Source organism: Salvelinus fontinalis, chromosome 17 (assembly GCF_029448725.1).
Source record: "Salvelinus fontinalis isolate EN_2023a chromosome 17, ASM2944872v1, whole genome shotgun sequence".
Classification (NCBI taxonomy): domain Eukaryota; kingdom Metazoa; phylum Chordata; class Actinopteri; order Salmoniformes; family Salmonidae; genus Salvelinus; species Salvelinus fontinalis.
Genome location: NC_074681.1, coordinates 8,386,493 through 8,402,020, shown reverse-complemented (window position 1 = coordinate 8,402,020; position 15,528 = coordinate 8,386,493). Strand labels below are relative to the sequence as shown.

At 47.1% G+C, this 15,528-nt stretch overlaps 1 protein-coding gene across 3 annotated transcripts in view; it reads right to left on the bottom strand.

Annotated features, from left to right (window-relative positions):
- The window catches only part of LOC129813671 (E3 ubiquitin-protein ligase RING2-like), a 47,199-nt gene extending 32,270 nt beyond the window's left edge, over positions 1–14,929 (bottom strand). For 2 of the 3 annotated variants that reach the window (XR_008753184.1, XM_055866069.1), the window contains exons 1-7: positions 14,855–14,929; positions 13,144–13,239; positions 10,427–10,587; positions 7,739–7,954; positions 6,727–6,826; positions 4,749–4,927; positions 1,602–1,791 (exon numbers count right to left, since the gene is read on the bottom strand). Coding sequence is in view for 2 of the 3 variants with exons in the window: in XM_055866069.1 (XP_055722044.1) it covers positions 1,602–1,791; positions 4,749–4,927; positions 6,727–6,826; positions 7,739–7,954; positions 10,427–10,587; positions 13,144–13,230 (933 nt within the window). In the remaining variant the exon portion in view is untranslated. The remainder of the gene's footprint in view (positions 1–1,601; positions 1,792–4,748; positions 4,928–6,726; positions 6,827–7,738; positions 7,955–10,426; positions 10,588–13,143; positions 13,240–14,854) is intronic. The other variant, XM_055866070.1, reaches the window with a different exon arrangement.
- Positions 14,930–15,528: the final 599 nt, after the last annotated feature.

Sequence of the window (15,528 nt, the reverse complement as noted above, 5' to 3'; positions counted from 1 at the left end):
ATTGTAGTATTACTGTGAACTGGCCGTTGGCTGTGGATGGTGTATTGTCGTAGTATTTGTAGTAATATATTGTAGTATTACCGTGAACTGGCCGTTGGCTGTAGATGGTGTATTGTAGTAGTATTTGTAGTAATATATTGTAGTATTACCGTGAACTGGCCGTTGGCTGTAGATGGTGTATTGTAGTAGTATTTGTAGTAATATATTGTAGTATTACCGTGAACTGGCCGTTGGCTGTAGGGATATAAATGGTGTATTGTAGTAGTATTTGTAGTAATATATTGTAGTATTACCGTGAACTGGCCGTTGGCTGTGGATGGTGTATTGTAGTAGTATTTGTAGTAATATATTGTAGTATTACCGTGAACTGGCCGTTGGCTGTAGATGGTGTATTGTAGTAGTATTTGTAGTAATATATTGTAGTATTACCGTGAACTGGCCGTTGGCTGTGGATGGTGTATTGTAGTAGTATTTGTAGTAATATATTGTAGTATTACCGTGAACTGGCCGTTGGCTGTAGATGGTGTATTGTAGTAGTATTTGTAGTAATATATTGTAGTATTACCGTGAACTGGCCGTTGGCTGTAGGGATATAAATGGTGTATTGTAGTAGTATTTGTAGTAATATATTGTAGTATTACCGTGAACTGGCCGTTGGCTGTAGATGGTGTATTGTAGTAGTATTTGTAGTAATATATTGTAGTATTACCGTGAACTGGCCGTTGGCTGTAGATGGTGTATTGTAGTAGTATTTGTAGTAATATATTGTAGTATTACCGTGAACTGGCCGTTGGCTGTAAATGGTGTATTGTAGTAGTATTTGTAGTAATATATTGTAGTATTACCGTGAACTGGCCGTTGGCTGTAAATGGTGTATTGTAGTAGTATTTGTAGTAATATATTGTAGTATTACCGTGAACTGGCCGTTGGCTGTAAATGGTGTATTGTAGTAGTATTTGTAGTAATATATTGTAGTATTACCGTGAACTGGCCGTTGGCTGTAAATGGTGTATTGTAGTAGTATTTGTAGTAATATATTGTAGTATTACCGTGAACTGGCCGTTGGCTGTAAATGGTGTATTGTAGTAGTATTTGTAGTAATATATTGTAGTATTACCGTGAACTGGCCGTTGGCTGTAGGGATATAAATGGTGTATTGTAGTAGTATTTGTAGTAATATATTGTAGTATTACCGTGAACTGGCCGTTGGCTGTAAATGGTGTATTGTAGTAGTATTTGTAGTAATATATTGTAGTATTACCGTGAACTGGCCGTTGGCTGTAAATGGTGTATTGTAGTAGTATTTGTAGTAATATATTGTAGTATTACCGTGAACTGGCCGTTGGCTGTAAATGGTGTATTGTAGTAGTATTTGTAGTAATATATTGTAGTATTACCGTGAACTGGCCGTTGGCTGTAAATGGTGTATTGTAGTAGTATTTGTAGTAATATATTGTAGTATTACCGTGAACTGGCCGTTGGCTGTAAATGGTGTATTGTAGTAGTATTTGTAGTAATATATTGTAGTATTACCGTGAACTGGCCGTTGGCTGTAAATGGTGTATTGTAGTAGTATTTGTAGTAATATATTGTAGTATTACCGTGAACTGGCCGTTGGCTGTAGGGATGTAAATGGTGTATTGTTTCTCGGAGGCAGCGTCTACATTGACAGGGCTGGCCTCTCCGTTCTTCCTCAGTTCCTCCAGGGCCAGACGCACAGCCAGGTACTTAGACAGGTGGTCGACTGTGGCGTTACCCGACGTCTTGATGTACCTGGGAACAAACTCAACACTACCACACACACACACACACACACACACACACACACACACACAGTGTTACTTAATGTCTTCAGCCAGGGACCTTGTACCAGAGACTAAATAACACACACGTAGCCCCTCACACACACACACGTAGCCCCTCACACACACACACGTAGCCTCACACACACACACGTAGCCCCTCACACACACACACACGTAGCCCCTCACACACACACACACACACGTAGCCCCTCACACACACACACACACACGTAGCCCCTCACACACACACACGTAGCCCCTCACACACACACACGTAGCCCCTCACACACACACACACACACGTAGCCCCTCACACACACACGTAGCCCCTCACACACACACGTAGCCCCTCACACACACACACACACACGTAGCCCCTCACACACACACACGTAGCCCCTCACACACACACACACACACACGTAGCCCCTCACACACACACACACACACACGTAGCCCCTCACACACACACACACACACGTAGCCCCTCACACACACACACACACACGTAGCCCCTCACACACACACACACACACGTAGCCCCTCACACACACACACACACACGTAGCCCCTCACACACACACACACACACGTAGCCCCTCACACACACGTAGCCCCTCACACATACACACACACACGTAGCCCCTCACACATACACACACACACGTAGCCCCTCACACACACACACACACACACACACGTAGCCCCTCACACACACACACACGTAGCCCCTCACACACACACACACGTAGCCCCTCACACACACACACACACACACACGTAGCCCCTCACACACACACACACACGTAGCCCCTCACACACACACACACGTAGCCCCTCACACACACACACACGTAGCCCCTCACACACACACACACGTAGCCCCTCACACACACACACACGTAGCCCCTCACACACACACACACGTAGCCCCTCACACACACACACACGTAGCCCCTCACACACACACACACGTAGCCCCTCACACACACACACACGTAGCCCCTCACACACACACACACGTAGCCCCTCACACACACACACACACACGTAGCCCCTCACACACACACACACACACGTAGCCCCTCACACACACACACACACGTAGCCCCTCACACACACACACACACACACACGTAGCCCCTCACACACACACACACGTAGCCCCTCACACACACACACACGTAGCCCCTCACACACACACACACGTAGCCCCTCACACACACACACACGTAGCCCCTCACACACACACACACACGTAGCCCCTCACACACACACACACACGTAGCCCCTCACACACACACACACACACACGTAGCCCCTCACACACACACACACACACACGTAGCCCCTCACACACACACACACACGTAGCCCCTCACACACACACACACACACGTAGCCCCTCACACACACACACGTAGCCCCTCACACACACACACGTAGCCCCTCACACACACACACGTAGCCCCTCACACACACACACACGTAGCCTCACACACACACACACGTAGCCCCTCACACACACACACACGTAGCTCCTCACACACACACACACGTAGCCCCTCACACACACACACACGTAGCCCCTCACACACACACACACGTAGCCCCTCACACACACACACACGTAGCCCCTCACACACACACACACGTAGCCCCTCACACACACACACACGTAGCCCCTCACACACACACACGTAGCCCCTCACACACACACACACACGTAGCCACACACACACGTAGCCCCACACACACACACACACACACACACACACACACGTAGCCCCTCACACACACACACACACACACACGTAGCCCCTCACACACACACACACACACGTAGCCCCTCACACACACACACACACACACACACACACACACACGTAGCCCCTCACACACACACACGTAGCCCCTCCCACACACACACACACACGTAGCCCCTCCCACACACACACACACACGTAGCCCCTCCCACACACACACACGTTAACCCCTCCCACAAACACACACGTTAACCCCTCCCACACACACACACACACACGTTAACCCCTCCCACACACACACACGTTAGCCCCTCACACACACACACACACACGTTAGCCCCTCACACACACACACACACACGTTAGCCCCTCACACACACACACACACGTTAGCCCCTCACACACACACACGTTAGCCCCTCACACACACACACACACACGTTAACCCCTCCCTCCCACACGTCAACCCCTCCCTCCCACACGTCAACCCCTCCCTCCCACACGTCAACCCCTCCCTCCCACACGTCAACCCCTCCCTCCCACACGTCAACCCCTCCCTCCCACACGTTAACCCCTCCCTCCCACACGTTAACCCCTCCCTCCCACACGTTAACCCCTCCCTCCCACACGTTAACCCCTCCCTCCCACACGTTAACCCCTCCCTCCCACACGTTAACCCCTCCCTCCCACACGTTAACCCCTCCCTCCCACACGTTAACCCCTCCCTCCCACACGTTAACCCCTCCCTCCCACACGTTAACCCCTCCCTCCCACACGTTAACCCCTCCCTCCCACACGTTAACCCCTCCCTCCCACACGTTAACCCCTCCCTCCCCGACGTTAACCCCTCCCTCCCACACGTTAACCCCTCCCTCCCACACGTTAACCCCTCCCTCCCACACGTTAACCCCTCCCTCCCACACGTTAACCCCTCCCTCCCACACGTTAACCCCTCCCTCCCACACGTTAACCCCTCCCTCCCACACGTTAACCCCTCCCTCCCACACGTTAACCCCTCCCTCCCACACGTTAACCCCTCCCTCCCACACGTTAACCCCTCCCTCCCACACGTTAACCCCTCCCTCCCACACGTTAACCCCTCCCTCCCACACGTTAACCCCTCCCTCCCACACGTTAACCCCTCCCTCCCACACGTTAACCCCTCCCACAAAGCCACCTGGTCTGCACGGTGTCGCCCTTGTCCATGAGCGTAGGATGAGGACAGAACACCAGTTCTATCTCGCTGGCTCCGTCCACGGCCGCGTCTCCTCCTCCTCCGTTCTCTGTAGCGTTGTCCATGTCCAGACCAGAGTCATCTGACGTCTTGGTACGCTTGATGCTCGGCCCCGCCTCCTGCTTTACATTTGTTGGGGGAAAGAGTCGCTGAGTCCAACCCAGGGGATAACATGTTACAGCAAGAAGACGGGAGAATGTTCCTGCTCTAATGTGTCCCCGCTCTAATGTGTCCCCGCTCTAATGTGTCCCCGCTCTAATGTGTGCCCGCTCTAATGTGTGCCCGCTCTAATGTGTGCCCGCTCTAATGTGTCCCCGCTCTAATGTGTCCCCGCTCTAATGTGTCCCCGCTCTAATGTGTCCCCGCTCTAATGTGTCCCCGCTCTAATGTGTCCCCGCTCTAATGTGTCCCCGCTCTAATGTGTCCCCGCTCTAATGTGTCCCCGCTCTAATGTGTCCCCGCTCTAATGTGTTCCCGCTGGTATTGTTCCTGCTGTAATGTGTTCCCGCTCTAATGTGTTCCCGCTGGTATTGTTCCTGCTGTAATGTGTTCCTACTGTAATGTGCTCCTGCTCTAATGTGTCCCTGCTCTAATGTGTCCCCGCTCTAATGTGTTCCTGCTGGTATTGTTCCTGCTGTAATGTGTTCCCGCTCTAATGTGTTCCCGCTGGTATTGTTCCTGCTGTAATGTGTTCCTACTGTAATGTGCTCCTGCTCTAATGTGTCCCTGCTCTAATGTGTCCCTGCTCTAATGTGTCCCCGCTCTAATGTGTCCCCGCTCTAATGTGTCCCCGCTCTAATGTGTCCCCGCTCTAATGTGTTCCTGCTGGTATTGTTCCTGCTGTAATGTGTTCCCGCTCTAATGTGTTCCCGCTGGTATTGTTCCTGCTGTAATGTGTTCCTACTCTAATGTGTCCCCGCTCTAATGTGTCCCCGCTCTAATGTGTCCCCGCTCTAATGTGTCCCCGCTCTAATGTGTCCCCGCTGTAATGTGTCCCCGCTCTAATGTGTTCCCGCTCTAATGTGTCCCCGCTCTAATGTGTCCCCGCTCTAATGTGTCCCCGCTCTAATGTGTCCCCGCTCTAATGTGTCCCCGCTCTAATGTGCTCCCGCTCTAATGTGTCCCTGCTCTAATGTGTCCCTGCTCTAATGTGTCCCTGCTCTAATGTGTCCCTGCTCTAATGTGTTCCCGCTCTAATGTGTTCCTGCTGGTATTGTTCCTGCTGTAATGTGTTCCCGCTCTAATGTGTTCCCGCTGGTATTGTTCCTGCTGTAATGTGTTCCTACTCTAATGTGTCCCCGCTCTAATGTGTCCCCGCTCTAATGTGTTCCTGCTCTAATGTGTCCCCGCTCTAATGTGTCCCCGCTCTAATGTGTCCCCGCTCTAATGTGTCCCCGCTCTAATGTGTCCCCGCTCTAATGTGTTCCCGCTCTAATGTGTTCCCGCTCTAATGTGTTCCCGCTCTAATGTGTTCCTGCTCTAATGTGTTCCTGCTCTAATGTGTTCCTGCTCTAATGCGTTCCCGCTGTAATGTTCCTGCTAGTATTGATCTTTACTCAACAAAATGTATGTTTGTATGCATGCTTTTATAGCCTCATAATAACATGGTACATTACATTACACGCTACCCTTCCCATGTCATACACGTCTCGTACAGCCACATATATATCCTACCCTTACACATTACGTCAGTGGCGTGCTGACACGGCTCAACTTTACTGATTGCCGTTTAGGTATTTGATAGACGTGATTAGGGGTGAGAAGAAGAAGAAAACAGCTCCTTTAAATCAAAAGTCCCAGGGTCAAGAAGTCCTGGTTGGATGATTCAGGATTTCCAGAATTTTACAACCGGGATTTCTGATAAACCTGGGAATTTACCAAAATGTTGCAACCCTACGCGGGAGTGAAGGTGTCCCTGTACCTGGTTAGAGTGGACGGAGGCGTTGCTGCAGTGGGAGGAGTCGCCGTTGTCCTCCACCCCACTCCCGTTCTCCAGCTGATGCTTCTTCCCTCGCTGCAGCCTGAAGGGAGGTGGGGACACCCAGTGGTGGGAGGAGGGAAGAGCAGAGAGGATTTCAATTCCATTGGATAAAAGTAACATTCAATTGGACCATTGTTCCGGGAAACATATTCTGTACCATAGGGTCAGTTTATGTTGGTGAGGAGCAGTACAGTCGTGGTCTGTATCTTGAGGCCCTCCTCGATGCTGTGAGACAGGGGTTAGGGGTTAAAGGTCAGGGTACAGTACCTGTTCATGTCCTGTAATCCTGAGGCCCTCCTCGATGCTGTGAGACAGGGGTTAGGGGTTAAAGGTCAGGGTACAGTACCTGTTCATGTCCTGTAATCCTGAGGCCCTCCTCGATGCTGTGAGACAGGGGTTAGGGGTTAAAGGTCAGGGTACAGTACCTGTTCTTGGCCTGTATCTTGAGGCCCTCCTCGATGCTGTGGGACAGGGGTTAGGGGTTAAAGGTCAGGGTACAGTACCTGTTCATGGCCTGTATCTTGAGGCCCTCCTCGATGCTGTGAGACAGGGGTTAGGGGTTAAAGGTCAGGGTACAGTACCTGTTCATGGCCTGTATCTTGAGGCCCTCCTCGATGCTGTGAGACAGGGGTTAGGGGTTAAAGGTCAGGGTACAGTACCTGTTCATGGCCTGTATCTTGAGGCCCTCCTCGATGCTGTGGGACAGGGGTTAGGGGTTAAAGGTCAGGGTACAGTACCTGTTCATGGCCTGTATCTTGAGGCCCTCCTCGATGCTGTGAGACAGGGGTTAAAGGTCAGGGTACAGTACCTGTTCATGGCCTGTATCTTGAGGCCCTCCTCGATGCTGTGAGACAGGGGTTAAAGGTCAGGGTACCTGTTCATGGCCTGTATCTTGAGGCCCTCCTCGATGCTGTGGGACAGGGGTTAGGGGTTAAAGGTCAGGGTACAGTACCTGTTCATGGCCTGTATCTTGAGGCCCTCCTCGATGCTGTGGGACAGGGCCTGCTGGTTGTTGTGTTTGGAGATGCGGGCCAGAACCCTCTCCTGGTGGGCCTCGTACTCGTCTCTGCTCGGGTAGATCTTACTGATGAGGGCGTCGAAGTTAGGGTCCGGCCGCAGGGACCGCTTAGACACCAGCTTCTTCCTGCACGTAGGGCATTCCTTGTTGCTAGGGGGAACAGACCGAGTTAGACCGAGCGAGATCCTTCACCAGGCAGGTCAATAAAATAACTCATCCTTATTTACAATGAGAGCCTGACCACCTCGTTACACAGGACATTAACCCTGTGGCGGTGACGTCCTGTGAAACTAAGTTATCTGCAGTCAATCAGGACTTTGATTAAAAACACACAGACATGGTAATCAGTGTCTGAGACCAAACTAATAGATTAGTGTCAACGGTGGTCAAACCGAGTGTGAACATGGTTAGGGTAGGCTACATAACAAATCTATATCAGAACCTTTACCCTGATCTGAATGCAATGATGATGCAGTCAGCACAAGACTAGTTAGAGGTAGGTGGGTTACTTTAGGTCAGGCTAGGAGAGGTTACTTTAGGTCAGGCTAGGGTTAGGGTAGGTTGGGTTACTTTAGGTCAGGCTAGGGTTAGGGTAGGTTGGGTTACTTTAGGTCAGGCTAGGAGAGGTTACTTTAGGTCAGGCTAGGGTTAGGGTAGGTTGGGTTACTTTAGGTCAGGCTAGGGTTAGGGTAGGTTGGGTTACTTTAGGTCAGGCTAGGAGAGGTTACTTTAGGTCAGGCTAGGGTTAGGGTAGGTTGGGTTACTTTAGGTCAGGCTAGGAGAGGTTACTTTAGGTCAGGCTAGGGTTAGGGTAGGTTGGGTTACTTTAGGTCAGGCTAGGGTTAGGGTAGGTTGGGTTACTTTAGGTCAGGCTAGGGTTAGGGTAGGTTGGGTTACTTTAGGTCAGGCTAGGAGAGGTTACTTTAGGTCAGGCTAGGAGAGGTTACTTTAGGCCAGGCTAGGAGAGGTTACTTTAGGCCAGGCTAGGAGAGGTTACTTTAGGTCAGGCTAGGGTTAGGGTAGGTTGGGTTACTTTAGGTCAGGCTAGGGTTAGGGTAGGTTGGGTTACTTTAGGTCAGGCTAGGAGAGGTTACTTTAGGTCAGGCTAGGGTTAGGGTAGGTTGGGTTACTTTAGGTCAGGCTAGGGTTAGGGTAGGTTGGGTTACTTTAGGTCAGGCTAGGGTTAGGGTAGGTTGGGTTACTTTAGGTCAGGCTAGGAGAGGTTACTTTAGGTCAGGCTAGGAGAGGTTACTTTAGGCCAGGCTAGGAGAGGTTACTTTAGGCCAGGCTAGGAGAGGTTACTTTAGGCCAGGCTGGGAGAGGTTACTTTAGGCCAGGCTAGGAGAGGTTACTTTAGGTCAGGCTAGGAGAGGTTACTTTAGGTCAGGCTAGGGTTAGGGTAGGTTGGGTTACTTTAGGTCAGGCTAGGGTTAGGGTAGATTGGGTTACTTTAGGGTAGGTTGGGTTACTTTAGGTCAAGCTAGGGTTAGGGTAGGTTGGGTTACTTTAGGTCAAGCTAGGGTTAGGGTAGGTTGGGTTACTTTAGGGTGGGTAGGTTACTTTAGGGTAGGTTGGGTTACTTTAGGGTAGGTTACTTTAGGTTAGGTTACTTTAGGTTAGGTTACTTTAGGTTAGGTTACTTTAGGGTAGGTTAGGTTACTTTAGGGTAGGTTAGGTTACTTTAGGGTAGGTTGGGTTACTTTAGGGTAGGTTGGGTTACTTTAGGGTAGGTTGGGTTACTTTAGGGTAGGTTGGGTTAATTACATTTACATTTAAGTCATTTAGCAGACGCTCTTATCCAGAGCGACTTACAAATTGGTGCATTCACCTTATTTTACCTACTTTAGGGTAGGTTAGGTTACTTTAGGGTAGGGTTCTTTAGGTTAGGTTACTTTAGGGTAGGTTAGGTTAGGTTACTTTAGGGTAGGGTTCTTTAGGTTAGGTTACTTTAGGGTAGGTTAGGTTAGGTTACTTTAGGTTAGGTTACTTTAGGTTAGGTTACTTTAGGTTAGGTTAGGTTAGGTTACTTTAGGTTAGGTTAGGTTAGGTTACTTTAGGGTAGGTTACTTTAGGGTAGGTTACTTTAGGGTAGGGTAGGTTACTTTAGGGTAGGTTACTTTAGGGTAGGTTACTTTAGGGTAGGTTACTTTAGGGTAGGTTACTTTAGGGTAGGTTACTTTAGGGTAGGTTACTTTAGGGTAGGTTACTTTAGGGTAGGTTACTTTAGGGTAGGTTACTTTAGGGTAGGTTACTTTAGGTTAGGTTAGGTTACTTTAGGTTAGGTTAGGTTACTTTAGGTTAGGTTACTTTAGGTTAGGTTACTTTAGGTTAGGTTACTTTAGGTTAGGTTACTTTAGGTTAGGTTACTTTAGGTTAGGTTACTTTAGGTTAGGTTACTTTAGGGTTGGGTTACTTTAGGTTAGGTTACTTTAGGGTAGGTTAGGTTAGTTTAGGTTAGGTTAGGTTACTTTAGGTTAGGTTAGGTTACTTTAGGTTAGGTTACTTTAGGGTAGGTTACTTTAGGGTAGGTTACTTTAGGGTAGGTTACTTTAGGGTAGGTTACTTTAGGGTAGGTTACTTTAGGGTAGGTTACTTTAGGGTAGGTTACTTTAGGGTACATACCCTGATCTGAGGGCGGTGATGATGCAGTCGGCACAGAAACGATGCAGACATTCCTTGGTTGTCATGGTGTTCTTCAGCATGTCCAGACAGATGGGACACATCAGCTCACTGTGGAGGCTCCTGGGAGACACCGCGATCTCCAGGCCATCTGTGATGGCCTCCTACAGGGGACACAAACAGATGAAAACATATGCCTAACTCTGGTCCTATATATTGTATACCCTATACAGCCTACTGTACAGGGGGAGGAGTACTCAGACCCTTTGACTTTTTCCACATTATTCTAAAACGTATTTAATTTGGTTTTTTTCCCTCTCATCAATCTACACACAATACTTCATACTGACAAAGCAAAAACAGGTTTGAATTTTTTGCTAATGTATAAAAATAAATAAAAATCACATAAATATTCAGATCCTTTACTAAGGACTTTGTTGAAGCACCTTTGGCAGTGATTACAGCATCAAGGCTTCTTGGGTAAGACGCTACAAGCTTGGCACACCTGTATTTGGGGAGTTTCTCCCATTCTTCTCTGCAGATCCTCTCAAGCTCTGTCAGGTTGGATGGGGAGCGTCGCTGCACAGCTATTTTCAGGTCTCTCCAGAGATGTTCGATCGGGTTCAAGTCCAGGCTCTGGCTGGCTGACTCAAGGACATTCAGAGACTTGTCCCGAAGCCACTCCTGCGTTGTCTTGGCTGTGTGCTTAGGGTCGTTGTCCTGTTGGAAGGCGAACCTTCGCCCCAGTTTGAGGTCCTGAGCAGGTTTTCATCAAGGATCTCTCTGTATTTTGCTCCGTTCATCTTTCCCTCGATCCTGACTAGTCTCCCAGTCCCTGACGCTGAAAAACATCCCCACAGCTTGATGCTGCCACCACCATGCTTCACCGTAGGGATGGTGCCAGGTTTCCTCCAGACGTGACGCTTGGCAATCATGCCAAAGAGTTCAATCTTGGTTTCATCAAACCAAAGAATCTTGTTTCTCATGGTCAAAGTCTTTTAGGTGCCTTTTGGCTAACTGTCGTGCCTTTTACTGAGGAGTGGCTTCTGTCTGGCCACTCTACCATAAAGGCCTGATTGGTGGAGTGCTGCAGAGATGGTTGTCCTTCTGGAAGGTTCTCCCATCTCCACAGAGGAACTCTGGAGCTCTGTCAGAGTGACCATCGGGTTCTTGGTCACCTCCCTGACCAAGGCCCTTCTCCCCCGATTGCTCAGGTTGGCCGGGCGGCCAGCTCTAGGAAGAGTCTTGGTGGTTCCAAACTTCTTCCATTTAATAATGTTGTGTTCTTGGGGACCTTCAATGCTGCAGACATTTTTTGGTACCCTTCCCCAGATCTGTGCCTCGACACAATCCTGTCTCAGAGCTCTACGGACAATTCCTTTGACCTCATGGCTTGGTTTCTGCCAAGCCATGTACTGTCAACTTGTGGACCTTTATATAGACAGGTGTGTGCCTTTCCAAATCACGGCCAATCAATTGAATTTACCACAGGTGGACTCCAATCAAGTTGTAGAAACATCTCAAGGATGATCAATGGAAACAGGATGCACCTGAGCTCAATTTCCAGTCTCATAGTAAAGGGTCTAAGGCATTTCTGTTTTTTTATTCAACAAAAATGTTTTTTTTTTTTTTAAATAACTTTTAGTCATTCTGGGGTATTGTGATGTCATTCTGGGGTATTGTGATGTCATTATGGGGTATTGTGCGTAGATTGATGAGGAAAATGTTTTAATTAATCCATTTTAGAATAAAGGCTGTAACGTAACAAACGTTTTATTTCACTAAAAAGACGATTCACACAGAAGTTCATGTTGGAAACAGTGAATATGAAGCATTTAACGGTTCTCGGTTAACGTAAAGTCTTCAGAACTCTGTTTTACAAAGGAATCAATGAGGAGCCTTCCTGTAATATATGAACTGATTGGCTAGCCTATGCTGTGATCAATACCGTATATTATAAACTGGGTGGTTCGAGCCCTGAATGCTGATTGGCTGAAACCGTCTCAAATACCATGGTTATGACAAAACACTACGTTGGTAACCAGTTTATAATAGCTATAAAGCACCTCAGGGGTTAGTGGTATATGGTCAATATACCACGGCTAAGGGCTGTATGCATGCACTCCGCGTTGTGTCGTGCCCTAGTACAGCCCTTAGCCGTGGTATATTGGCCATATACCATATACCTCCTCAGACCTTATAGCTTAAATAGAGCTGCTCCCCTCCTCACAGAAGTCCAATCCAAGGCCATTACTGTGCTTCCATTGTTGCTTCGCTACCACATCCACCTTTATCTGCCTGCAATTAACACGCATTACCATTTCTCCCGACACGCCTCTGTTTCATGCACTGTTTCAGCCACTCAGAAAAGAGCTGCCAAAACTATCGTCAAAAAGTCATAGGAGGCACACTCTACAATATCAGACGGCTCCGTCTCCACTCTTAGCTACAGAGAGGTGTTTGAACTAGGGCTAAGTCTAACGCAGCTAGTGATGGTGTTCGGTGTCTGCAGCCATGTCAGGACATATACAAACCCTGATCTGTGAAACACTCAAATCTACGTAATGAAACTTTTAAAACTAAAAGTTAAAAGCAACCCTACCTGTGGAGTCCTCTGTAGCTCAGAGACAGAGAGGTGTTACAGTAAATGTGCTCCCCTACCTGTGGAGTCCTCTGTAGCTCAGAGACAGAGAGGTGTTACAGTAAATGTGCTCCCCTACCTGTGGAGTCCTTTGTAGCTCATACAGACTGAGTTCCCATGTCTTACTGAGGGGTTGCACCCCATTCGTCTGCACTGCCTGCGTCATACTCCCAACCTGGAATAAAAAACATTAGCACCATTAAAATGGACCAAACACACAGCCATCTCTGACCCACACAGTTTACTTTTGGTCAGCACCAAAGAATATATAGAGTTGATGTACCATGGCTTTCAGCCAATGGTACATCAGACCGTATACCATGGGTATGACAAATCATTTAATTTTTTTACTGTTCTAGTTACGTTAGTAACCCATTTATAACAGCAAAAAAGCCACATCAGAGGTTTGTGGAACAGTTGAAGTCGGGAAGTTTACATACACTTAGGTTGGAGAAATTAAAACTAGTTTTTCAACCATTCCGCACATTTCTTGTTAACAAACTATAGTTTTGGCAAGTCGGTTAGGACATCTACTTTGTGCACGACACAAGTAATTTTTTCCAACTGTTTACAGACAGATTATTTCACTTATAATTCACTGTGTGACAAATCCAGAGAAGCACTATAGGTAGATCAATCCAATAGCTTGCTAGGTCGATGTTTTACTTTACCAGGTAAATTGACTGAGGACACATTGTCAGCAACGACCTGGGGAATAGTTACAGGGGAGAGGAGGGGGATGAACGAGCCAATTGGAAGCTGAGGATGATTAGGTGGCCATGATGGTATCAGGGCCAGATTGGAAATTTAGCCAGGACAAAAAAATTATTCTGATTGGCAGTGCCTGGCTCCCAAATTGGTGGGCATATGCCCTCCCAGGCCCATCAATGGCTGTGTCCCTCCCCGAGTCATGTGAAATCCATAGATTAGGGACTAATTCGTTTATTACACTTGACTGATTTCCTTATATGGACTGTAACTCAGTAAAATCTCTGAAATGGTTGCGTTTATATTTTTGTACAGTATAGATAGCTAGGTTGATAAATCCGATACATAGCTAGGTAGATAAATGAATACTGTAGCTACATCATCAGGGAACAACTGGAAAACAGAAATAACCTCAACATGGTAATAGTTGTCAAATCAATCTGATGGTTTTTCAGGTTACTACCGTAGGATTCGTGTTTTTTGCCTCCAAAGCACATGAATTAGCTAGCTACCCTGAGTAACGTTACATTCATACCAATGTCAATGAATACTGAACTCTATTTTGGGAGGCAACTGGCAAACATTTTTTATATTTTTTTATATTTCCAGTTTCATGTCCCAGACATTGAAACGACATCACATTATTAACTAACGTTAGTTAGCACCGTTTTATCAGAGCTAGCCAGTTGGCTAACACTCATTCGTCTTTGTGTAGGATTCTGGCTGCGTGCTACAGATGTGCGCATACTGAATCGACTGGATAAAATCTGCTTTTGCTTTTACATGCTCAATTGTAATCGTATTTAGAAATAATGTGTAGGTGCATAAAGATAAAACGCGTTATATGCATATCATTCTGCAATGTCACTGGAAAAAAACAGAAAGAGAGGCTCGCTAGCTAGCTAGATTGCTAACGTTAGAGCTGTGACGAAGCCTCACGACCAATCAACGATGCACTAATATAGAAGCAATATATTCTTCAATGTACATTTAGACGGTCAACCAATGTTTTATCGTTACTGTATGAGTCTAGCTGGAAAAACAATCAAATATTACCAAAACGTGTTTGTTTATGTACTTACGTGTTGTGGATACAGACGAACCAGACTAGTATTCTGCCAGCAGCACAAACATTGACGTCACTTTGTATGGTAATGAAGAATCATTCAAAATAAAAGCCCGTATTTCAAAACACATAAATGTGGATAACTATTTCAAAATACATTACATTTTAATCAATGTCCATTTGTATTGTGCGTGTAAGCAAATGCAAGAAGGACTTAATGGAAATAATTACAAATATGCTTCAGAAGATTTTTTTTTTTTTTTTTTAACCCCTATTGAAAAATACAATGTCCAGATTGGTATGTTCACAACATTAGACTGCAGAGAAAAAAACTTTTATTTATTTTTTATTTCACCTTTATTTAGCCAGGTAGGCTAGTTGAGAACAAGTTCTGATGTCCAACTGCGACCTGGCCAAGATAAAGCAAATGTACATTTAGACGTCAAATAGAGGTAAAAGTGGGGTAGAAAAGACTCAGTGGGGTCTATAGCATCTATCAGTGGAGGGAGTTCATATAAATGGCTGGAATTGAGTCAGTGGAGTGGTATCCGACCGCAAGGCACTACAGAGAGTAGTGAGTACGGCCCAGTACATCACTGGGGCCAAGCTTCCTGCCATCCAGGACCTCTATACCAGGCAGTGTCAGAGGAAGGCCCTAAAAATTGTTAAAGACTCCAGCCACCTTAGTCA